The sequence below is a fragment of the Poecilia reticulata genome, chromosome 2 (genome assembly GCF_904066995.2).
Source record: "Poecilia reticulata chromosome 2, P_reticulata-male-v2, whole genome shotgun sequence".
Lineage (NCBI taxonomy): Eukaryota > Metazoa > Chordata > Actinopteri > Cyprinodontiformes > Poeciliidae > Poecilia > Poecilia reticulata.
Window position 1 is genome coordinate 20741618 of NC_088831.1, and position 25638 is coordinate 20767255.

Below are 25638 nucleotides of genomic sequence, written 5' to 3' on the forward strand. Positions count from 1 at the left end.
CACGTGGGTGGTCACGTGTTTTTTTTTTTTTTTTACACAAGTCATCAGTCTACCAATCAGTCTCAGGCAGCCGATTAGTCATCAGTCAGAGAACAGGTGCAGCAATCAGAGCAGGAGAAGCAGCAGAATCCTGTGACGCCTGTAACTCGTTTTCCTGAATATGGAATAAAGCAACAAAGAACTGAATTTAGTCACTACATCAAGTAAAAAAAAAAAAAAACCGGACCTTGGAGTTTGAATCGACGCTCTCAAATGGTGGAGTGCGGATGGCTGCGTAAAGTTTGGAGGAACCGTCTCCTTTGTTCTTAGGACGCCGACCGCGGGAGGAAAGGGCCCGCAAGCCATGAAGGTCACCTACAAGCCACAAACGCTCACGTCTTTCTTCAACGACTGCGGTATGTACGATGATTGCTAATGCTGTAAAGGAAAGCGGCCAAACGAGAGGAGCTGGAAGATGGCGACCAACGTTACAGTAGACGTTTGTCAAAATGAAGATGAATGAATGACTGAGTTAAAGCGCTGCACCTTTATGCATAGCCAGTGGGTTGAAAATAAAAAAATAAGTGAAAGACGGCAACAACAAAACTACAAGCAGTTCAAAGTATCTTTGCTAAAATGTCTGACGCAATGAAAACACAGTTGACCAAGAGAGACTTTGAGGTTTCGTTCAAACAAAGTGTTAAACTGACTGAGAAAGGCTTAATGTCCCATGTAAAAACGTGCCAAGATGAAAGAAATGCTAAATTGAAGCAAGCAAGACTGATAATGGATGATTTAAATGTTTGGATGGGGTCAAAGGTTAAGCAAGAGGCCAAAGTTGACTCGGTGAATTCTCTTCTTGCCACATTTATTCAGTGTTTTCAGGATGCAGAGGTGTCGCTTAACAACTTGACAAGTTTGCCACTCCCCTCTGATGAACTCGTAAAACAAAATGAAAATTTTCAGAACAAAATTGGTACTTCCCACGAGTTTACTGAGCCTGGCTGGTTATGTGAACTGGGTGAGCCCTTCGTGGAACCAAGTGCAGATGATTATGACCAAGTCAAAAATGATGTTGATGACATGATAAATCCTGAAGACCGCGCTTCCAATGTGCGCTCTGTAAAGTCAAAATCATGCTCTCTGGTGTCTCCTCCACTACGGTGGCTCGCATTAAAAGCAGAGGCCGAGAGAGCTGCGCTACTGCACTCAAAAAGAAACATCAGATGGAAAAGCTAAAACAAGAAAAAGAGCAACTTGAGCTGGAGACAGAGTTGGGGGCTGCTAATGTAAAACTTCATGTGTTTGAAATAAATTCACAGTGTGGCTCAAAATGTTCTGATTGCATGAATTTGTCTGTTGACAAGGACAATAACAAATCGTCGCTGAAACTTAAACCATGTGCTGATGTATTCGTTCCAGAGAAAAATATGTGCGATGTTAAAATGTCCTCTGCCGTCTCTGAGCCACCAGGCTGAAACACAAACCAGCAAATCAAAGCATTGATGAGCCACAAAATATATGTGCTCAATTAACTGTTCAAAGTCTGAGCACAAGCACGCAACGGCAAGCAGATCAAGCCAGTATTATTGACATCATGCACATCACTGCCATGTTGGTTCAGCAAAACAAAAGCTCTGTCTTGCCACCAAGAAACATCCCAGTTTTCAATGGAGACCCTCTTCAATACAGATCATTTATAAGAGCATTTGAGCTGGTGGAAACGTGGTCACTCCGAAATAGTTGAGTCGGGCTGCTGAAGTAGAGCAGGTGGATGGGGGCAATAGTCTCTCCTGCCAGATTTCTTGACTTCAAAAGAGCAGAATCCAGCAGTGGTGTAATCCAGCAGTGGTGCAAACAAAAGCCCAGGCACAAGGCGCTGCCAAAGGCACCACCAGTCCTGCTTCAAAGCCATAAGCTTCAAAAGAATAAGTCATTAAAGCAATGATCTCCTGACATTTCAGTGTGTCCTTGTGGGGAATTAGTCCTTCACCCCCCAGAGATCACAATTTTAAAATGAAGAAGGGAACGGGAGATCGACAGGCGGATTGGGGCAGCGTCTACTGTGAAGCGGGCGCTGTACCGGTCCGTCGTGGTGAAGAGAGAGCTGAGCCAAAAAGCGAAGCTCTCGATTTACCGGTCGATCTACGTTCCCACCCTCATCTATGGTCATGAGCTTTGGGTCATGACCGAAAGAACGAGATCACGGGTACAAGCTGCCGAAATGAGTTTCCTCCGCAGGGTGGCTGGGCTCTCCCTTAGAGATAGGGTGAGAAGCTCGGTCATCCGGGAGGGACTCAGAGTAGAGCCGCTGCTCCTCCACGTCGAGAGGAGCCAGTTGAGGTGGCTCGGGCATCTGGTAAGGATGCCTCCTGGACGCCTCCCTGGTGAGGTGTTCCGGGCACGTCCCACCGGGAGGAGGCCTCGGGGAAGACCCAGGACACGCTGGAGGGATTACGTCTCTCGGCTGGCCTGGGAACGCCTTGGGATTCCCCCGGAGGAGCTGGAAGAGGTGGCTGGGGAGAGGGAAGTCTGGGCCTCCCTTCTGAAGCTGCTGCCCCCGCGACCCGACCCCGGATAAGCGGAAGAAAATGGATGGATGGATGGATATAACTGACAAGGTCTGAACCAGGAGCGTCGGATGCTCCCTCCGACTGTCAGGTCGCCTGGGCAAAGGCCAGATGTTGATGGCATTGGTTCTTTACAGTCCTCTCCAGTGTCTTTACTCACTCTGTAAAGTCAAAATCATGCTGTCTGGTGTCTCCTCCACTACATTGGCTCGCATTAAAGCAGAGGCCGAGAGAGCTGCGCTGCTGCGCTCAAAAAGAAACATCAGCTGGAAGCGCTGGAGGAAAAGCTAAAACAAGAAAAAGAGCAACTTGAGCTCTTTTGCTCAAGTTGCTCTTGAGCAAAAGAGCTGGTCTCCATCTAGGGTTCCAGAAACTGAGGGACTAAACCATAAAGAGGACTGCTCATTTCCCAGGACCTTCTCAAGAGCCATTTTCTTGTTAGGGTGCTGCTCCTCAGCACTCTCCTCTCTTGGTCTCTTGCTTGAGATGCAGGGAGTAGGAGTTAGGGGACCTGGGTCTTTAGCAACACTTCCCTAATGACACGAGGAGTCCTTCGTGCTCAAAAGAACTTCAGCCACCGGGTGTAGGCCACATGAGAAGTTAAATCTAGGGGGAAGTCCATCCATCTATCCATTTGCCTTACACCCTTGTCCACCTTCCTCTTGCTCTTTGTGGAGATGGTGCAGGGCGATCTCAAGGGATCAGAGTCTTCCTTTCTTGTCGTCTCTGTGGAGGTGGTGGGGGACGATGTCAAGGGAGCTGGATCCTCTTCAGAACTCGCCTTGCCTTCTGACCCCAGCCAATTTAAGCCCCAAAGAAACTTGACCTTAATAACTTGGTTCTGGTCCTTTAGGTGTCTTGTTCTTGACAAGGCAAAACTGTGATAAGTCCTCCGTATTTCTAAATTCAAAATTATCTTCCTCTTCCTCATTCCTAGAGCTGGATGTAGATTCTCCAGAAAGCACAGAACTTCCAAAGGGAAAACTACAACCCAGTATCCAACTCCTCTTCTTGATCCTCCCTGTCTTTAGTTGAAATGGGGAAAAAATCCTCCCAGAAAAAAGGATCATTACCTTTATCCTTGACTCCAGTCAGCAAAGGGGCTCCACGAGGTGGGCTGTAAGGAAGAAAACGATACACCACCTTTAAATTTAATGCAAAGGGAACCGGGAAATGACGCTGGGCACTTTATTGCTGGGTTTCAGTCACGTGACCCGGATGACGTGCAAAATTCAGATGGTGGGCCGGAAGTGGATTTCTCCGATTCAAAACAAAGCAAAATTGATCACGAGTAGGCTGGAACAGACGAGGTATCTCGAAAACGTGCGTATATTTAGTATGAGTTGTATTATCTCTGTAAAAAAGACTTCCCTTATAATATTGAGGATTTATCTGCAGGCAATCAACAAAACTACCTGGAGCTGCAGACCTCATATTATATGACAAGCTAGAGGAAAGTTTTCAAAAGCCTGGAGAATAGTTTAGTTTCAAGTTGGGTCAAGCATTTAGGATCAAAAGAAGAATTAAATGGCTGTCGACTTTTAAGTAATTAGTCTATGATAACGATGCTATTGCCAACAATGAACTAACCCATGTTATTTCTATGAGCTTGGGTCTGCCAGTAAATAATTTATTTAGTTTCTGTAAACCCATATTCACGCCGGAGTTGTATGTTAATGTTCTCGGAGTAATGGAGATCTCCACCCTTCCAAGTAAGAAAAGGATTGGGTTACAAGTCTGCGTGCGACCCTGAAGGAAAAAGAAAATTGGAATATAGGTGAAAACATTATGGGGAAGGATATTTAAAACTTTGTTCTGGATTAGAATAAATTTAGTGATTTTCCTCAAAGGAATCTTTAAACTCGTTTGTGTTAAATAAGGTTGACGAATACTAAAACAAAAAATGTAAATTAAGAAGGGAAAGATAATTGGTTTAATGTAAGCTATAGAAAAATATGGAAAATATTTGAAGTGTTGGGTAAATGAATGAGAAAAATAACGGAATGCAAACAAATAGTAGGCAGAACAAGACCGGTGGCAGAACAGAGAAGGCTTTTCGACTCTCTACACCTCCTGTGTCTCGGCTCCTGCCATTATCACCTGTTAAAGACCCTACTAACTATCTTCTGTTCTGCTCCTCTCTGTGCCTGAGTCTGACAGCCATCCAGATGGATCCTGACCTTGATGCATTTCCTCTCGCCTCTCCATTTCTACTAGCCCAGCCTGCAGAACCACAACCTGTCTTGAACCAGGGGAGAGCAGCACCTTCTCTAGACCCAGAGGGTGAAGCAGAAAGACTTGGAGATGCTCCAGATCAATAAGATCTCACTGCAGACCACACCGGACAGAAAACTGGACTAAGGAAGGACTTTGTTGTAAAGCCCGGAGACCAGGGAACAACAAACTGATGGACCAATGGATGATTTCATTTACTGCCTTTTGGAAAAGGTCACTCTTCACCATGGTCTCGCCAATCCTGCGAACATTGATGGAAATGCAGCAGGTTAGTGGGAAACTCTAGGAACACCTGAGTGTGTGATGACATCATCAAAGGACTGTAAGCTGACACAGCAACTGAACTGAAATCTAACTGCGTGGACTGGGCAGAGCAACTATGTCTGGCATACGCCATGCCAGACTCAAGTCCAGTAAGAAGACGGCAGAGAGAGAAAAAAAAACTAAGAACTGCTCATGGTTGCCATCACCATTTTTTTTTAACTGTGCCAAGAAAAGGCAGCAGGCATTTTCACTGCAGCAGAGAGAACAGAGGTGTGGAAGAAGATTGATCACTGACCTAGAAGGCTGATTCAATTGACTGTTTTAATTCAGAAAGGACACTGGGGCAAAGACTGTCTCTACAAGGCTGGCCATGGCTTGTTTTGAGATGCTGGAGGCTCTAACTGACTGGGGAATGCAGAGAGGAAAGTTTCCATCCTGGTCTGATTCATCACGCAAGGCGGCTAACGCACCACATATACAATATAGATGGAGAGAGTAACAGGAGGCAAACATCATGCCTCCTGCATGATGTTAGACTATGTCTATACAATAGACCTAGTCTATTGTATAGACTAGGTCATCAAATCACTACGATGCCTGTAGGAATTTTTAATGTCCAGCAGGTGTCAGTATTGAGTGACATGTCGGCGGAGCACATGAGCTCCGCCGACATGTCTTCTTGGGATCTGGCAGAGGATCGAAAGGTATCTTTTCCAGATGTCGTCTTTCTTCGGTGTCAGAGGTTTCTAGCACTGACACCGAAGTTGGAGTGAAGTTTTTACTACCCACTCTTGCTGCAATCAGGTTGGAGGTCATCTCCTGGGTCAGAAACTTCTCTACACTGGCTTGTGTGGATCCATGTGGGTCTTTCAGCAGCCTGAGTTATGAAAAGCCCTTGGAAGGTTCCTTGCCAAGTCGCTAGTGTTCGCTATGGTTCTTCTCCATTCAGTGCAAAGGGGCCTGCAGGGGTCGATTGTGTGCAGCGTTCACAGCCTTGAAGAACAGTGGAGAGGTTGTACAGTAGGATAACATTGCATCAACAAACAGCAGTGGAGGGGAGCAGCATGTTCCCTTAAAAGGTTTATCACATTCTGTGTGGCACAAACCATGCATGATTTGCAGTGTCTTCTGCATAACTACAAATGTGTGTCCATTTGGTAAAATAAATGGTTAAGCAAACATTGATTCAACATCAAGATATCTTCACACCATGTGAGACGGCTGCGACTTCAATCTGCCACAGACAACTTCTCACCTGTGGAAACAAAGGACACAAATCAGCAAGGGGGGAGGGGGGGGTAGTTTAAAGGCCTGTGACTTTATCTTTTGCAGCAGAATCTATTCCCCAGATTCCAAAAAAGCAAAAAGTAATGCACAACATGAAACTCCAGGTTGCCATAACTGCCCTGTGGAAAGTTTGCAAGCTTCAATAAGAGAAATGACTTCAGCCATTTGCACAGAGAAGAGAAATAAAGAGGAAGGAGGACCAAAGGTCAGAATCCCATGCGAAGTGTAAAATCATTCAATCGTTCCTTTCTCTCCCCCCTAGTGGTAGTATCACAAGAGGCAGACATCCTCAAAAATAGGGCTGTGTAATATCGATTTTGCAATATATATTGATATTTTCTTTCCTAGAAAAAAGTCGATATTCATCCGCAAGTATCGTAACATCCAACTCACTTTGCTCACTCACAGCTTGCTTCGCCGGGAGAGTGATTATGTCATCAGGCTTAGAGTGATTCCTTCTGATGTTAAGTGTCAAGGTTAAAAAGGTATCAAACTATTCAGAGCAGGGTACTTGGTGCACTTTACATGCATTTGTAAAGTAAATAAGCTACATTTTGTACTGTTTCAATTAAAAGAAATATGTTTTCTCACCACTTCTTTGATTCATTTTGTCCAGCTGTCGACTTTAAGTCTGTGTCCACGTCCAACCAGAGCCAGGTTTTGTGTAGTTGGTGCTTTTAATCAGTTTTCAGTTAAATTAATTTAATCCAACTCTATAACAGTCACAAAATGTCACCAAAACCACTGTCCCTCTAAAATCTTTTCCAAAAAGTTTTTGCAAAAGTGTATTGAATTGTATCGTTTGCTGAATATTGCAATATATATCGTATCGTGAGCGGAATGTCGTGAATTGTACTGTTTCGTGAGTTTTAGGTATTTTCTTAAACCTACATAAAAAAAGAGAACCACAGAAAACGTATATAAGTTTTTAACCAAACTTCTGCAGAAAGGAGAAGACGCAGTGAACTGCTCCTCCAAGCCGCTCACCATGTGTTCTGAAAACCTTCAGTTTGTTTGTCTCTTTTATTAGCAGCGGAGAGAAAGGTGTGAACAGGAATGGAGGGGGTGAAACCAACATCCTGTCTTCACAGTAGGATGTGAATTCAGACAGAGGGGAGACAGAAACTAAATTAACACACAGACAGGTTTTACAGCTCAGGACTTTCCCAGGAAGATCTAAGTCACCATCTGTACAAACATGCTTGATTAAGGAAGATTTAATTTTGTCTCCCCAGTTTCAACAAATTTGAACACTAAACCTCTTAATAAAAACTAGTAACATAAAATTACAAATGTAAGAATGATAAACATAATTCTAACAGTGAGATTATTGCATCACTACAGCCCTACTCGAAAGGGAACAAGATCAGGGTTTTGAAGAGTGAATCTAGAATGTCAGTCCTGGATGTGCAAATCTGCTCCAAAGCAGCACCACACCAGTGAGGGTCCCCAGGATCAGGTGTGGGGACAAGCATAGCAACATTCAAAACTATACAGCGCTTAAAAGTGATGTTGGTGATGTCCAAGTGGACAGATATGTATCCAAGCCAATGCGCTGCCAAATGAGGTTTTCTACTCCAAAAAGGTGAATCAAGCTAAATAAAGAACGACAAGGGTGAGCAGGCTGCAGCCCACAATGTAACAAGAGGCAAAAAACAAGTTTTGTTTTCTCTTTTTCAGCTTCAGGGGAACCAAGTCAAAAGCATACAGGGCCTCACCACGAATGAGGGCTGTGATAGGGGCTTCAAAGATTGAGTCATTAAGATAAAATTTCTGCAACAAAAGATCATCCCCAGAAAATATACAAGTTGCTTCTTGGTGGCAAGCTTGGGCATGTTCTGATTCTGAACAGCAGAGAGCACATTGTGAGGGCCCAGAGCATCCCTCCCCAGTTATAACGTGACCTAAAAACATATCGGACATTTTCTTACACAAATTTCAATTCTAACAAAAACACATTGGGCCCAAAATCATGCCAATGTTTTACATTTTTACAGATAAACCGTTTCTTTCCTTGGGGGGGGGGGTTTCGCTTTGAGGTGGGACTGCATGGAACAATATCATCAGTAAATGATACAAAATAATAATACAAAATACAGTCTTTGTATTTTATTGAATATTATATACTGCTCAAAAAAATAAAGGGAACACTTCAGTGTTCACTTAAATGTTAAAGTGTTCCCTTTATTTTTTTGAGCAGTGTATATTGCATTATGTCACATCTTCAGTTAAACTTAAAATATATTTGATACGCAGTCAGTAAATAATGTGAGCATGTACCATAAAGTGAAAATTTAAGTGAATGTGTTTGGAATGAGGATGCATGGACTGTTTCTTTTTCCACAAATTTTTATTAAAAGTTTTTACAACATTTTGAAATTTAGTCTGTTACGTTTTTTTTGACAAAACTTCTCCTGCTGTAGAAAAAAAATTAAGCAAACTCTACATTTACAGCGAACCCTTGTTTTTCTTAGGTGTGGCGTTCCGAAAATAACCCGTGAAAGGCGAAATCCGTGAAGTAGCTGCCTACAATTATTATACAGCATAAATACTCTACATTGAAACCAAAGAACAAAGCCTGTTTTCAGATCAGCGGATGTGCGTTTGCATCAATAGGGCCTTAATGTGATCCGGAGTCATGTGATTAAAGCTTCTCGCTGTTTTGCGAGACTCACAGCTGTATCTACGGCAGAGCGATGGATCTCGTCAAACGAGCCTCCGGTCGGGTTCTGCTGCCTCTGGCCACAGTTTTTTTTTTTTTTTCCCCCAGAGTTTCAGTTTATAGAAACTCCTATTAAAGGAGATGGAACGTATTTAATACCGTAACTTTGTCACTCGGGTAGAGAAGAAGCGCGGAAACTGTTTTTACCAATCATATGGTCAATCAGGACGCAGAACACTGAGGAAAAAAACTGCACAAAAAAAATAAACTGCGAAGCAGCGACACCGTGAAAGGTGAACCGCGTTATGGCGAGGGTTCACTGTATATGATGTAATTTATAAAATGCAACTGAGTAATTTGTAGAATGGCTGCATATGAGTTTATCTAGGTGTATCTGGGACTCCATTCTCATGCCTGGCCTCATAATGCCTCAGCATTGAAAAGGTGGATTGATTTAAATAAAACAGTTTAGTCAAACATATGCGACACTTAACCTGCAGAACATAATATGAAAGTAAGCCAAGAGTCAGTTTCAGCAGAATTTGGGTTCAGATAGATCAAGTAGAAACTGACAAGAACCGGATGAAACGACAAAAATGAAAACAAATTTATTTTCCAATATAGGATCAAAATGGTCCCACACTGCGGAAACCTTTCCTTTGAAGTTGCTCCACAGTTGACGCTGTAAAAGATCAAGAATTAGTTTGGCAAATGCTTTTGACAGATTCGCTTCCTTATAAACAGTTTGGCGCGTTAATGTCTTTTCGAAACAGTTTCTGTATCGGTCACGTGACTTGCTGAAACCAAGACGCGCACCGACACGAGTTTCGGTCTTTGGGCTTGAGACATGCGCAGACCCATCGGTGTTTCCGGACCCATCACTACTAGACTAAATTATTCTCAACTAATAGCAGAATATTTAGAACAAAGTTTGGGATTTGTGAAACTTTTTTTGGATTTGTGAAACTTAAAGGGCAATTTCAGACCCTCCTGTGGAAAGGCGTAAGGTCTGGGGCTTTAAAGACAAAAAAGCCCCGGCAATAATACTTTTCTTTTTTGTCTCGCATGGCAACACTTGTGAATGAACCCTCATTTTCATTCTATGCTAAAAACTAGCCTACATCTAAAAAGATAGAGGGATAGACGGAGAGAGAGAGGAAAATGACAGAAATGATCATCTGTCCTAACTGGCATGTTCTTACAAACTGGAGCAGGTCTAGTGTGATCCAGATGCAAAAACGTGGTAAAAATCAACCTTCATTGAGGTTTCACGAATTACAAACATGGTTTTAAATATTCTGCTATTGGAGCAGAATAATCCAGGCCAGGTTTGAAGTGTCCAGGTGTTGTGGTTTTGGAATTAGAGCAGATCTAATATGATGAGCCTTTGACATGAGTACCATGATGAATACGGTTTCAGTCTCGCACCGTCATCCGGGTCACGTGTCTGAAACCCAGCTATAAAAGTGCCCGGCGTTATGTCCTGGTCCCCTTTGCGGTTGGGTTTTGGAAGGAGACGCCTGAAGGAGCATAGAAAGTCTCGGACGGTTCGAACTCGCTGAAATCTGTGATTTGCAAAACTTTCCGAAGAAGCTGCGCAAAGAAGTCCAGCTAACCTGTTGACGATGTTCACCGGCCAACAGGAGCACCTGCGGGAAGGTTAGTGTTTTTCTTTTGAGATTTAAATAAGTTATTCTTATACGATATTAATGAAGTGTTTAGTGTATTTTGTGTTTGCGTGTTTTTAATGAAATTCTGGCTGGTGTACACACAAAAAGTCAATTAGCATACTAGCGTAAACCTTCCGAACTTAATGTGGATTTTGGCTGAAGATGGTCATCGGGAATGTCTGGGACCTTAATTTTGGTTATTTGAATAATACTCTTATTTAATATAAGCATTTAATATATATTAGACAAGTATATTTAAATATACATCTAAAAACATTTGTCTCCAATAATAGTCAGTGATCTAATTGTTTAGTCATTTTGTTTAATGTACATTTTGTTCTGACTGAAAAATTTAAAAAGTACTAACTTAATAGGAAGGCTAACATAGTGATTAGGAAGAAAACTGTTATTTTAGTGTGAATAAATCTGTTTTATTAAATTTTCCAGTTATTGAACACCAGATGATCTTTGGTCTAATTTTTTTCTTAATGTCTTGACAATAATTAATCATGGAAATGATCAAAATAAATTTAATTAGTATCACAATAATACAATTTGCTTTCTATTATGGGTTATAATTTCAGTTTTATTAAACCTCATTAAATATAATGTATCATGATAACAATAAATAAAAAAATGTCTAAGAAATTAATCATGATAAATGATAAGCGATGTGATAAATGCCCACCCCTAATTCAACCACACTTACAAACCTGGGTTAAAAATGTATTTTTTTTCTATTCCAGCTTTTCTATCCAACCATTACTTTGCATTAAATTTAAAGGTGGTGTATTGTTTTCTTGCTTACAGCCCACCTCATGGAGCTTTCTACTGATGGAGCCCCATTGCTGACTGGAGCCAGCTCTAAAGAGGAGGAAGAGGAAGATAATTTTGAATTTAGAAATACGGAGGACTTATCACAGTTTCGCCTTGTCGAGAACAAGACCCTTAAGGACCGGAACCAAGTTATTAAGGTCAAGTTTCTTTGGGGCTTAAATTGGCTGGGGTCAGAAGGCAAGGCGAGTTCTGAAGAGGATCCAGCTCCCTTGACATCGTCCCCCACCACCTCCACAGAGACGACAAGAAAGGAAGACTCTGATCCCTTGAGATCGCCCTGCACCATCTCCACAAAGAGCAAGAGGAAGGTGGACCTGGCTCCATTAACAACTCTTACCACTACCTCCAAAAAAAGGAAGAGGAAGGAGGACCCTTCTCCATTGACATCCGTCTGCCACATCGCCAAGAAGAGGCCAAGGGAGGAGAGTATTCAGGAGGTCCTTGACCTTTCACCAAAAATTAGTTTTGGCACGGTACTTCCCCCTAGCTTTAACTTCTCATGTGGCCTACACCCGGTGGCTGAAGCGTTTTTGAGCACGAAGGACTCCTCATGTCATTCGGGAAGTGTTGCTAAAGACCCAGGTCCCCTAACTCCTACTCCCTGCATCTCAAGCAAGAGACCGAGAGGAGAGTGCTGAGGAGCAGCACCCTAACAAGAAGATGGATTGTGAGAAGGTCCTGGAAAATGAGCAGTCCTCTTTATGGTTTAGTCCCTCAGTTACTGGAACCAGGGTCTCAGGACCAAAAGACACTGGAGAGGACTGTGAAGAACCAATGCCATCAACATCTGGCCTTTGCCCAGGTGGCCTGAGAGGAGGAGGGAGCATCCAACGCTCCTGGTTCGGATTAAAATTGTGATCTCTTGGGGGGTGAAGGACTAATTCCCCACAAGGACACACTGAAATGTCAGGAGATCATTGCTTTAATGACTTATTCTTTTGAAGCTTATGGCTTTGAAGCAGGACTGGTGGTGCCTTTGGTAGCGCCTTGTGCCTGGGCTTTTGTTTACACCACTGCTGGATTTTGCTCTTTTGAAGTCAAGAAATCTGGCAGGAGAGACTAATGTCTCCGGTAGTGCCTTGTATGGAGTTAAATTTGTTTCACAATTATTTAATTAAAAAAAAATAATAATAAAAAATCATGTCAAACAAAAAAACTTCTCAATAAAAAAAAGAAACTGGTCAAAATTTTTTGAATTGTAATAATTCTTTGGGTTTTTTTTATAAAACAAATTTAAAAAGATTTTTTTATTGTTATTATTAAAATCACTCATTTTTGTTTTGAACTAAGTGAAAACGTTTTTTACAGAACATAAACTTTTATTTGCGCATGTCAGAATTTTTTGGTTGACAGCCTAAGCTTTTGGTTGAGACTAAGTTTTTTTTTTTCTGATACTCCTTTTTTTTGGTTGAATGACTCTAGTGTAAAGCGCTTTGAGTGGACTGAATTACTGTAAAACCTAGGTAAATTCAGTCCATCTTACCATTTGAACTCAACGAGTTTTGCTTGCGATTCTTTGGCGTTAAATTTGTTTAACGATGTAAGACGAGTTCCTATTGGTTAGCGCTGACTAAAGCAGATGATGAACGATGTAAGACGTGTTCCTATTGGATAGCCCTGACTAAAGCGGATGACTCTGACTCCGTACTGAGAACTCTGTCCCGAACTACAGGGCTTGCAGCTTCGTTTCGGTGACGGGACACAGAATGTGAATGGTAAGTAATCTTTACAAAATTACACCGTCTAACAGCTACTAAAGTGTCCACCCTGTTTTCATAGAAGAAACGTATAATGACAGTCACATATCTTGTCTGCCGCGATCCCCGTTAGCATATCCTGCTAGCTAATGTTAGCACTAGGTAAAGTGCATAAACAATGCTTGTTTAATATTCGCCTGTCTTATGTTAAATTTGTTAACCAGCGTACCTTTGTCAAATTGCGGCAAGCGTTGCAAAATACAAATGTATACGTGTTAAAAGCTGTCAAGTGACTGTACAGATTATTTACCAAGCGGTTTAAAGAGGTTAAGAGGTTTTAATCCCTCTTCTATGCTACATTTTTGTATTAATTTTAGTACTGTTAATGGGCTTACCCCGTACTGCATCTGCTAATAGTTTAAATTGGTTTCAGCTACATACTTTCAAAAGAATGTTCATATTTTAACATGCATTTCTAAGTACTAAATATTTCAGTTTACTCTCTCAGTAACTTCAGTGTTTACACCTCTGAAATTTGTTTTCACAGTTTCCCTTGTGATACAGGAACTGTTTCACTTAAGCATTTCATTTCTTGAGATATTGTCAATTTATTTTCAACTAAAACTCTCAAAAAGAGGTTTAGGGCTTATTGGTTTTTGATTATGTTGTGTGGTTAAATATGATCACTTTTTTTGTTTTTCAGGTTTGCATCATAAAACTTCTTGATGCGTTTCTGAGCCATGACTGAGCCGCTCCATGATGTTCACCCAGGACAGAGAGGATCTCTCAACTCCACTCCATCAACCCCCTGAGATGAATTACCTTTCCCTCAGATCCAACCACCTGGACCTCGCTGACCGGTACGGTGTCCACCAGTCCACAGTCAGCCGGATCATCGAAGCACGGACCAACTTTTTATTTACAGTAAATTAGGTTCTGGAAACCAGAGGACCAGATATGCCTGCAGACTTTAATAGGTACCCTGACACCTGACACTGCAGTCATCCTGGACTGAGCTGAGCCGCTCTCCCCTTCTGCTCCACAGTGACGTGTTTTCATCACTAGTAAAGGCAAAGAAGTCTGAAGTATCTTGTCTGACATCTATGAAGTATATTATATATTCACTGTTCATTTTGTTATCCTGTTTGTACTTACAATAAAAAGTCATCTCTTTTGTAATACTCTGCATTTCAGAATATGATTCCTTTATCTCAGTGTTTACATTATAGGAAGTATTTGTATGTAATTAGGCCTTCATGTGAGATACTAAAATGCAACACTTTCAAGTAATACCAGCCAAAAAATTATGACAACTAAGTAATATGAAGTTAGCAAAATAATTCAATATACTGAATAAGGCTGGATGATATGACTGAACAGTTTTTTCAAATCAGATTTAAATTTTGTCAAACTGAATTTTGTTTCTAAAAAAATAAAAGTGCAGAAAATACTTTCACAAAGTGGCTTTATTTCAATCATCCCTTCTGTGGGTTGTATGGAGTATTATGGCCAGGTTACGAGTATTTCTAATCATAAGAATTCTGTCATATTAACAGAATAAAGGTGCAATTTTACAAGAACATCTTAAAATACGAGAAGTCATTTTATCAAGAAAAATATTAGCTAGACCTGACCAAATCATGTGGTTCAGTCCATGTGGTTCTGACACATTAGTCAGTGGTTTAGAGGATGTACTCTGCCATGTCAATTGGCCAGGTAAGCGTTGATGTAAAAATAAAAAAACAGCTGCTGATGTAGAAGTGTTTTTCATGTTAAAGAAAAGCAAAGTTAATGACAGGAGAAGGAAAATGTTGCGTTGTTAGCCGCTTTAGCTCAGCCGATGTCTTCGTCCAGGAAGCCACCAAAGCCAAACAGAACTCCAGTCCAGCTCCAGCTGCAATGAAGATGATGGAAGGAAAAATGAAGTTAAAATAACAGGGAATTAAAGCAAATTTGCTCATTTGTTTCTAATGTGTTCCAGATGCAATAAAAATCTCAGATACAAACTGGTTTTGGATTTCTGCCTGGGCTTTGGTGGTAATTTCAGTATTTTTATTACAATGTGTCATTATCAACACATATGCATACATTAGTTTAAAAAACAATAAATAAACTGACTCAGAGAAATATACTTAATCAAACACACCTGGCGCTTAAAAGCAACACTTACCTGGCCATCTCTGACTGGACACCTGCTGGTCTCTCCATCCTCATGTTTTGATCCTCTCTAGGATCAAAATAGGGAATAGGGAATTAGAACACCAATTTAATTTCATAACATAACACAGCAAAAGGCATATTACATATAAAACTAAATGTCATTTTTGTGTGGCCAAATTTGAAATATGGCCAAACAAAAATGAGCTGAAAATGCAAAACTCCTTCCAGCTTTTCTACTGTCTATAGATGTTCTTCTTACTGACCCTGTTTTTTCTCTGTCTTTGTTTTTTTCCCGTCAACCAACGACTGAAGCAGAGGACCTGCTCCACTTCCTCATCCACTGATTATAATACACTGTGGAAATAGTGAGCTCATACGAGTGACTTGATCAAAAAATTACCTTCAACCATCTAATATTTAGACAGAAATTAATGCATCTGACCATATGTTGATTCTCTGCAAAAAAACAATTGATAGAAACACATTTTGTTATTGTTTTAGATAACCTATAACCAGTTTCTGATTCCAGGTTCAGACTCCAATGTCCATGATCAGCCTCATCATGGATCTCATTGGTTTGTATGACAGAAATTTTAACATTCTTGAAGTATATGTTGATTTGTTTTGCATTTCAAAATCAAACAAGACTTGTGGAGTTTTCTGAGTTGTGAGGAAAAATTGTTAATGTAAAAATGAGGTTTTTAATCAGGAATTTACACGTTACAAATTTAAGTTTTATTTCCACAATGTTCACCTTGTCTTTAAACTCACATTTTGTTTTTAGTGCATGGTGGTCAGCCGGGCCGGATGACAACATGGCTGCACATCGAGGAGAACGCATCCTGCTTTACCTGCTAACGCCGCTCTCAGACCTGATGTTCATTATCACCTTGATCATCAGCCAGATTGTAATTCAGGTAAAAATTGGAGAAAATGCCTTGGAATACGTGCTGACTTATGGTAATTTCTACTGTTATTTGTATTATTATTGTTTGCCACAAGTCCTTTGTATTCCTGGATTCTTTGATGAGTGTAATTTTTCTGCCTAGGTTTCTAAATTAGATTCCTGACCATTAACAGAGCTGTCTGTGTCTCCTCTGCACTCAGAGCAGGTGGAGCGTGTCATTGTTGAGAAGGGTAATGTGTGTGTGCGTGTGTGTAGACAGAAAGTAGGTTGACTCCGCCCTGCTGTCGTGACGACACATCAGGTAGGTCATTTATTTATTTTGCAAGTCTTTAGATGAGCTGTTTAGACTCTTGTGTAAACAAGTAAATGTATTTTTGTTAGGAATCAGGGCTGTTGTGGGTCTGCTAACGTTTCTGGAGATTCACCACTGGAGGGCGCCATCCAACCTGGAGCTGCTGGTTTTCACCATAGAGCTGCTGCTGCTGCTGCTGCACACCTGTTTGTTCATCAAGCCCCCTGCTATTCAAAGCCTGAGTGTTTTACTAAGATATTCCATGTTTTGTTTTCCTGAATCTAACTTCCTCCTTGTGTTCCTTCCTGGACTCAGTCTTCTGGATTCCTTGCTCTTAAGTTCAACCTTACAACAAGACCAGGATCTTCATCTCCACATTTGACAACTAACCAAGACATATGTAATATTCAGAACCATTGTATCAATAAACATTTTAAATCTTTCTCTGGTCTTCTGGGAGTATCTTTCATCTTGGTCAGAAAACTGGTGTAAAATATGGCAACTTTAACAGGGCGTTATGTAAGATATCCACACAAAATGGTTGTTGTGACATGTAGGGGTGTCAAACTCCTTTAGCGAAACGTATTTGTTTATTTTTTATAAGCATATAGAAACATTATGAGCTACCTCTGTCATGAACTATGATGGAGGTAGTGTCATGCTGTGGGGATGGTTTTCTTCAGTAGGTAAGATGATCAGAGCGTCTGACTGTACAATGTTGTCATTGAATTAAAATGATCTAATTACCTATAGTTGTTTTTCTTTTTGGTGAAAGTTTGCAGTCACTAAAGCCAGTTTAGTAACGTTCTCTTGCTTTTTTCATCCATTTCTATTAAAGTAAGACTGTTAAGCTGGTCTTCTTCTTCTGTTCTTGTGGAAAACCCAACTGCCCACTTGGGTCAATAAAGTGTGCAACTTTTTAGATCTTCACCAGACCTCACATGGACATTAAAGACATCATTTCAACTTTTGCAAAACATTTGGACCCATTTGGATCAATTTTCACCCAAGATCAACCTGTGTACATACAAATACATAATAATACATGATATTATTATTCAAGCCATTTCTGTTGGATGTTTTTACAATGTCCAGAGCAATTGAAAATCTGTATTTCTGCAATTATTAGTTTCATAAACTGTTGCACGCTTACAGCCTTCCTGGGAAAAGCAATCCTCCTTATGCAGCTACAGTCAGAAGATTGTGGGCTTTATTTAATGTGGTTTCGACTAATTCACTTGTAAAATCTGAAGCAGATAGATGTTGCACTGCTCTGCCATCTGAGCAATTTTTGACCTTTGTATCTCAGAAATTTTCACGTTTTTGGCGGAAATTTATTCCTCTTTTTTCTATTTGCAATAATAAGACGTCGTACTGAACTTTCGAAACTGAAAAAAAAGCAAACAAAACAACACGACAAATTAAATTATTTAAAAAACAAACAAAAGGTATTTCTACAGTATAATTGTTGTTGAATTATCATTTTATTTTCACGTTTTTCTCTAGTTTTTTTGGCGGAAATGTATCTTTTATCTATCTCCAATGGCGCTAATACGACGTCATACTGAACTTTCGAAGTTGGAAAAAAACCCCCGACAAATTCTAAACAACAAAAATTCAAAAACAAACAAAAAATTAATTCTACAGTATAATTATTGTTAAAATATTTTTTATTTTCACGGGGTTTTTTTGTTGTAGTTTTTTGGCGGAAATTTATTTCGCTAATACGACGTCATACTGAACTTTCGAAACTGGAAAAAAAAAGACAAATTCCAAACAAAAAACAAAAAAAATCAAAAACAAACAAAAAATAATTCTACAGTAAAACCCTACAAATTATTGTTGAATTGTTTTTAGTTTTTATTTCAAATTAATAGTTAAAAACATTCAGTGTCAACACACTCCTATGAATCTTTATCGTTTCTTTTCGCAGCCGCAGTTCGCAGTGTTCTGCCACAGAGAAATGCTTTTCCACGGTTACATAACTCGCCGAGTCTCTCCGCTGTGGATCCTGCCGAGTCGTCCCACAATGCAGAGCGCATGGCGCGTCATTGGAGAGAGCCGATGATGATGGCGGCGGTCGGTGCACCAGAAGTGATCACACAACTGGAGAGCGCTGCCAAAGTTTTAATGGTGAGGAACCCAGCCTTGTTTTGTCCCCGCTTCGGGCTCGGAGCACGCTAGTTAACCCGGTCTGCGGAGGAGTCCGTCGGGTGAAAATCTCCCCCCCGGCGGTTCGGTTCGCCCCTGTTGTTGTTGGTGACTGTGTTCGGGTTAGAGACGGTATGTCTGAACGATGCGTGGCGCAGAGTCTCGCTCGGCTCCATCCCGTTACAAAACCTGTTTATTAAGTTTAAATGCCGCCCTTGTTGTACATTCCCTTCCTACGTCTCCGGACTTTAAATACCAACCCCATTCTTTGTGCCATGGCTAATTTTTTTCCAGAAACTAAAGCGGTTCGTGCTCTCTCTGTGCCGCTAAATCAAGTTTTCTGGACTCTAGACACAGTTGCAGCATGTCGCTGTTGTTTATATTCTCTCTCCTGCTCCGCTGTCTACAGCTTCAGCTCCTCCTCGCCCACCTAAAGCACACTCTTTTCCGCTAATCACTTACTTATTTCAGCCTGAACCGGAGCAAATGAGACAGAAGAGCCCGGCTAGGAGCCAGTAGCTAACCATGTGCATGTCAGTGTGTGTGTGTGCTGGGTAATTCAGCTAGCTGCTGCTGCCTCTGCGTGACAATTTCAATCAAACCAGGGCAATGTAAATAACCCAGCTCAGCCCAAAATGACATTATTAGAAAGGCAATTTTCACAGTACAATAGTGAGTCAAATAGCTGATATTAACGCTCCGCATTTCACTCATCTGCAGGTGTTTTAATCTGGGAGCTGCGTCTCATTTAAAATAATGTCAACACAAATCCAGGCTGTAACGATTATGGAAATCTAAATTAGAAGAAGGCTGAAGGAAAAACAGCTGTTTGTCTGATAATTAACTTTCATTAAATGACACATTCCTGCCAATTTAATAACTCATTAGATTTTAAGCTATGTCAAGAAAAAGTGTTATATATTTTAACTTCATCAATTTTTAGGAGATGTGTGTCTGCCAATGACTAATTCCCAATTTGGTAAAACTATGATCTGATATTTCTTCTGAGAACAATAATTGACAAAAAAATAAATGTTTTTATTGTTAAATAAAAAATCTTTTTTTTTTCAGAATTAGCTCAAAAATACAGAACAGTCTCCCTCTTCATGACTGGACATTTATGTATACAGTAAAAACCTCTATATCCTAAATCTTTTGCATAATAGATTCTCTAGCTTTTATTGTGCATTTGAAAAAGTAGCAGTTTGCTATTGTTGTGACTATTTTTATGTTTCCATAAGATTTTTTTAATACAGAACAGCTGATTTTGTAGGAGTAAAAACCTCTAATTTGTCAATATAGGGATTAGATTGTTAAATCATTCATATATTTTAAGAAACCTTTTTAGATATATTAGGACCAGAAGAAGTGTCGCCGTTTTTTGTTGTTTCATTTCACCAATATTGCAGCAGAAAGACAAAATGATCTTGCATTTAAAACTGGGATTAGTTTCTTAGCATCAACCCCAGTTAGCATAACTGGTTTTGCCAACAACAGTCCCCGTCTGTATGCCCAGTGGAGGATTTCTAGTTTTTATCCAAACCAGGATCATCCCTAGTTGGCCGGTTGGAATCTAAAAAAACATAATATTTTTCAGATTGTCAGTAACCCTGATCGGTGAAGAAGTTGCTACTGCAGGAAGAGAACCCCCAGATTTAGCTTTTTTATTTTATCAGTGAGATTATCAATGAGATTAAAATAAAAAAAGACAGTTGGACATAACTATCTCTCTTTTTTCAATTTTAGAAATTTTTTTATTTTAACCTCTGGTTCTCCTGCCTGGGACACGTCTGACTAATAAACAGATTCTCGCCTGGTTTGTAGTGACTGATTTCAGTTCGCTTGAATATTTTTCTGTGTGGAAAGGAACCAAACCGCTAGAAAAAGCGACAAGTTGCCAAATTTATCTTTGTAAAATCATTTACGTTCTGCTCAAATGAACAACTTTGAAGACGTCATGTGCCAGATGTGTGAAAACCGACTAAATGTGGATCCCTGTGTGGGAAACTCATGTATATAAGGAAACATTTCTGAAAATAATGATTCTGTTGAACTGGATGCAGTTCAAAGTAAACAGAAAAGTGTAACTACAACCCCAATAAAGGAAAATAAATTATTAGTTCAGTCAGTTTATTGGTTACTAGTCAGGGATGATCAAGTTTTGAATATCCGCAGAAATTTTTTAATTTTCCCTAACAAAATAAAGAAACTTTCCTGATTTATTTTTTTCCCACATTTATACTCTTAAACTTGTCAAAAACCAAATAGAAAAGTGAAATATTCCTTTTTCCAAACTGCTGAACCCGAAGCAAGATTCAGTTTTATTTTTCTGGGATTCGACAGTAAAACTCAATAAAATGTTTTTTGCGCTCGCTGTCCGTCATGCCGGGGAAACACTTTGCCAGACAAATACGAGAATCTGATTGTGGAAAAGTCTTGAATTTCGAAATGGGAAAGCGTCCCTGCGAACCGTCCTCAGTGGTGCGTTTGACACACCGGTCCTCTGAATGACCGTCTGTCATTCCCTTTTAGTTTAGAATTAAAAGTCGTTTTAAATTTGGGCCTTAATCTAACAGCAGACCGCATTAGGTCCAGTCCATTGAGTCTGTCTGCTTGTAGTCGTCTTTTATAACTCTCTGTGTGTGTGTGTGTGTGTGTGTGTGTGTGTGTGTGTGTGTGTGTGTGTGTGTGTGTCATCTCATTATGGCACATTATGTGTGGTTTGTCAGATAAAAGGCCCTTTCTTCCTTCTGCTACCTCCAACCACTGAGCTGCTTTTACTGCAATTAGGTCTGGAATGTGACTTTCCTGCTGGGCGGTATCATGGAGACGCTGCTGTATTAAAAAAACTGTTTGTTTTGCACTTTCTTAGAGCTGTAATCTGTTTATTTGTGTTATGAGAGGCTTACTTGTGTCTTCTATGGATGACGGAGGCGTCACTACTTCGAGGAATAGACACACTATCAGCTGCTGTGATGGTGGCGGTGCTTTTGATAGAGCAGGTTTATAGTACACTGTTTTGACTAATCCCTCTGTAGGATAGGGTTTCAGCTGCATCGTCGGTAGGAGCTAGACTGTGCAAACTCAGCTGCAGCTCATCAGTTTTTTTAAAAGTACATTGGAAAATCCTTCAGTTATCTATATTCATCAACATTTCTTCTTATGTATGTTGATGTCTCAGCTGCAAAGTAGTCTTTCAGTTTTGGCATAATGCATATCCAAACCAACTTGGTCCTACGTGAGATAGAAATGCACTGATCCGATATCAATATCTGTATTGGTATTGATAATGGAAAAATTTCTCGCTCGGGTATCGGTGACAATGTGGCCGATCCATCAAGGGAGATCTGTTTAGTCTAATTCTAGACTTTATTATTTATGTTGCATTATGTTTATAATTCCTTATTGCTCTTCCTGAAACATTTGAAAACATTTTTGTTGCAGATTTTATTTTTTTACATGTTTGACCCAGATGGTCTTTGTTTATTATCATTTATTTTTCATTGACGATTCTGCTCCTAATTGCACTGACTGAACAGATTAAAGTTGCTTTTACATTTTTGACCAAGTTTGTGAAGCTATCGGTGTATTTAAGAGTTATCTAATCAATTTGTAATTGAGTACATTTATGTCTGTGTTTCAAAATGAAACATTTTAGATCAAGTCAGCGGTTTTTCTGTATCGGCCGATACTAAACATCAGATATCGGTATCAGAAGTGAAAACAGTGGATCGGTGCATCCCTAGAACAATGGATGACTAAAAATCATTAGCTGCAGCCCTAGAACAAAGCATTTTTTAAAACATTTTCCAGCACACTGGTTTTACCAATTACACGTTATCTTTGTAGAGCTTTCTGCCTGAACTGTGCCGTTGCTGTTTCTTCCTAGGCACCGCCATCCATGGTCAACACAGAGCAGAGGCAGCACGCTGAACATGTATTCCTCTCCTTCAGGAAGTCCAAGTCCCCGTTCGCCATCTGCAAGCACATCCTGGGTAATTGTCGAATAAAACGCCCAACCTGCGTCGTATTGCGGTGCACTCGAGGTGTTCAGGAACCACCTTGCTGGTTACAAGCTGCAGGACCGTGGCGACGTACTGATCCAAGACATGTTTGAACCTGATCACATGAGAATCAGCCTGTGGTGTTATGGTTACAAACCAGCTTGTTTTATGAAAAGGACTTTTGAGAGATAATGTGTAACTTTGCAAGCTCTGAAATCAGGGCTACTTTGCCTATTTCCAAGAGTGATGAATACAATCCCTTGTCTTTGACATGTCAGTAGAACTTGACATTTGGTAAGGAAACAACTAAATTAAAAACATTCATGTTAAAAAAAACTCTTGACTTTTATTTTTAATACCTTACTAAATCCTGTAAGTTTATCTTTTCCAAAATTTACTATGAGTCTGGGCGGTGTGTTTCAGGGCTGCAACCAACAATTATTTTAGTATAATCGATTAACTCTATTCTGACAATTGGATAAATAAGTCTGACACATTTTGTAGATTTTTCAAGGTATTTTTTATTTAACATTAGCAGTCCATTAAAAGGTGCAACTTAACAAATCACTCAATTCCTTTTTTATTTATTTTTTCCTTTTTTTATTGCCTAAAATGTAATGACGGCATTCTTTAAGTTTGTGGCAAAGGATGCATCTGCAACTAAACATACTTAAGATGAGTTTTTTTTTTTATCTCAAATGCAAAATGTACATATTTATGTACAGTTTTGGTCTAATTACTGCCAGTTAATATCTTTTAGTCTGTATGCTAAAGTAAGCTATTAATCGATCACTAAATTAGTTGAAGATTATATTGGTAATCGATTCATTATTTATCTGATTAATTGTTTCAGACCTAATTTATTCAGAGCAACTTTCAAATATTTCTTGAATTAAAAACAATGATTAAGGCTTAAAACAATCCAAACATCGACTATGTTTTGTGGCGGCAATGAAGACAACCGGGATAATCGGTAACCGATTCGTCCAATTAATCGTTTCAGAACTGTTTTATGTAAAAGTGCTGAAGCAGTTGTGACGTTTTCCCATGACTTCCCTGCCCACACGCCGTCTTACTTCGCTCCCTTTTGACGCTCTCCGGTTTTGTAACGCGTTCTTTCTTCCTCCTCGCGTTTCCCTCTCCAGAGACGAGCAAGGTGGACTATGTGCTATTCCAGGCAGCCACCGCCGTCATGGAGGCCGTTGTGCGGGAGTGGATCCTGCTGGAGAAGACCAGCATCGAATCCCTCCGGGCGTTCCTCCTCACCTACGTGTTGCAGAGACCCAAGTGAGTAGGAAAGAAAGAGGAGGCTTTGTTGGATCCCGTCTTCCGAGTTTCATGCATTCACATTCTGCGTGCCAGTAACATCCAGGCAGGTTGACTGCTGATGGCCAGTCCAAAAGTATGTATTTAGTAGCTGTAAGAACACAAAGTTTTACCAAGTACTTTTAGCGTGGTTTCTGGTGCAGGTATCTTGGTAAACTTGAAATAAGACAGAATAACTCACAAGTAACGTTTCCACAAGCTTGTTTTAAGTACATGGTGTCTAAATATTCCGCTGTAGATTATTACACTTATAGGAAGACCTTTTTCCCATGTTATAAGTGAAACGTTCTCCCAGTGGAAGTAGGACTATTGGAAATCCAGCTGTGTGTCTTAATGCTGATTTTTGTGCATGTGGTGAGCCTCTCTGCTGTGAAAGCTTTTCCAAACTCGGTGGATAACAGCCCCTCCGTTCCTCTGTGGCGCTCCTGCAGCCTGCAGAAGTACGTCCGTGAGCAGATCCTGCTAGCTGTGGCCGTCATCGTGAAGCGAGGCTCTCTGGACAAAAGCATCAACTGCAAAGGCATCTTCCACGAGGTCGGCCAGCTCATCAGCAGCGGGAACCCCACAGTGGTAACGGAGACACGCGCACCTCAGCTTTCACTGATAGAATAGCAGAAAATATCGCTGCGCATTTAGAAAACACTGACTGAACAGCTCTATATCTACGTTCCAGAACATTCATAAACATTCAAAAAAATCTCAAAACGAAGATCCCTAAATTTGACAAACAATATCCAGATTTTTCCCCTCATAATAAAGTATATTCCTGTTTCAGCCAGTAGATGGCACTGCTGTGCTTGTGCTTGAATTTAAATCCCAAAGAGAGAGAGAGAGAGTCCTTTAAGATCCTTAGAAAAAGCTATTGCTTAAGTAACAAATTACTTTAAGTTATACTTTTTAAATTACATTAATGACTCTTTTTCTCTGCAGGTTGGGACTTGACTTAAATTCTTTACATAATATTTATTTGTTGATCATAACCAGGGGATCAGTAGCTGCTAACAGTTAAAGCCTTTTGATATATTTAACTTTATATTGTATGTGTTGGGTGAAAATATAGAGGAATTTATACTTAACTTAGCCTTTATTCAGGACTTTTCTCTCTCTCTCTCTTGCAGCTATTCAGTTTGCTTTGTGTGCGGCCATGTTACAAGTCATAAAAAACAACTGCCTCAGCCATTAGTTAAAATAGCTAATGTGAAAATCTTCTAGTTGCTGCGGATCTTGCTTGTATTGGTTTCCTGCTTTAATAACACCACCAGAAGTAAAGAAGAAGAAATGCATTAGTAGTGGATGAAAAGCTTTGCCAAAAAATTAGTAAATGTGCAACTTTGTTTGTCCTGAACTTTTCTGAAGCGGACAAAATCTCTGAATTGTTGCAAAAACAAATTGTTTAGTTGAATCTCAGTGTGTCAAAATAAAATAAAAACAGTGTTAAACTTCATTTTAGTATGAAGGAAATATTTCTACTTAACTTGTAAGTGCAATTATTTTGAAATCAGTGATTTCTTCCTGTTTCATACACAAAAATCCCAGTCACCTTTGACCTCTGGTCACAATGAGATGACTTGAAATGTTCCTTGACAAGAACTATTCT

At 40.1% G+C, this 25638-nt stretch overlaps 1 protein-coding gene and 2 long non-coding RNA genes across 4 annotated transcripts in view; all 3 read left to right on the top strand.

Moving 5' to 3' along the window:
• Positions 1 to 12923: 12923 nt before the first annotated feature.
• Positions 12924 to 14651, top strand: LOC103478080 (uncharacterized). The gene is made up of 2 exons (XR_535741.2): positions 12924 to 13219; positions 13905 to 14651. It is a non-coding gene; the product is annotated as an uncharacterized LOC103478080 (long non-coding RNA).
• A 1020-nt stretch (positions 14652 to 15671) lies between these two features.
• On the top strand, positions 15672 to 17054 carry LOC145554173 (uncharacterized). Of its 2 annotated transcripts, XR_014090214.1 has the most exons (5): positions 15672 to 15726; positions 15891 to 15936; positions 16146 to 16278; positions 16469 to 16569; positions 16650 to 17054. It is a non-coding gene; the product is annotated as an uncharacterized LOC145554173 (long non-coding RNA). The 2 variants fall into 2 exon arrangements; XR_014090213.1 differs by having other exon boundaries at positions 16146 to 16569.
• Positions 17055 to 18392: 1338 nt separating this feature from the next.
• xpo4 (exportin 4) overlaps positions 18393 to 25638 on the top strand; it is a 52643-nt gene continuing 45397 nt past the window's right edge. The window contains exons 1-4 of the mRNA XM_081600125.1: positions 18393 to 18693; positions 22601 to 22706; positions 23861 to 24002; positions 24473 to 24611. Of these exons, the coding sequence (XP_081456251.1) occupies positions 18601 to 18693; positions 22601 to 22706; positions 23861 to 24002; positions 24473 to 24611 (480 nt within the window). The 5' untranslated portion in view covers positions 18393 to 18600. The remainder of the gene's footprint in view (positions 18694 to 22600; positions 22707 to 23860; positions 24003 to 24472; positions 24612 to 25638) is intronic.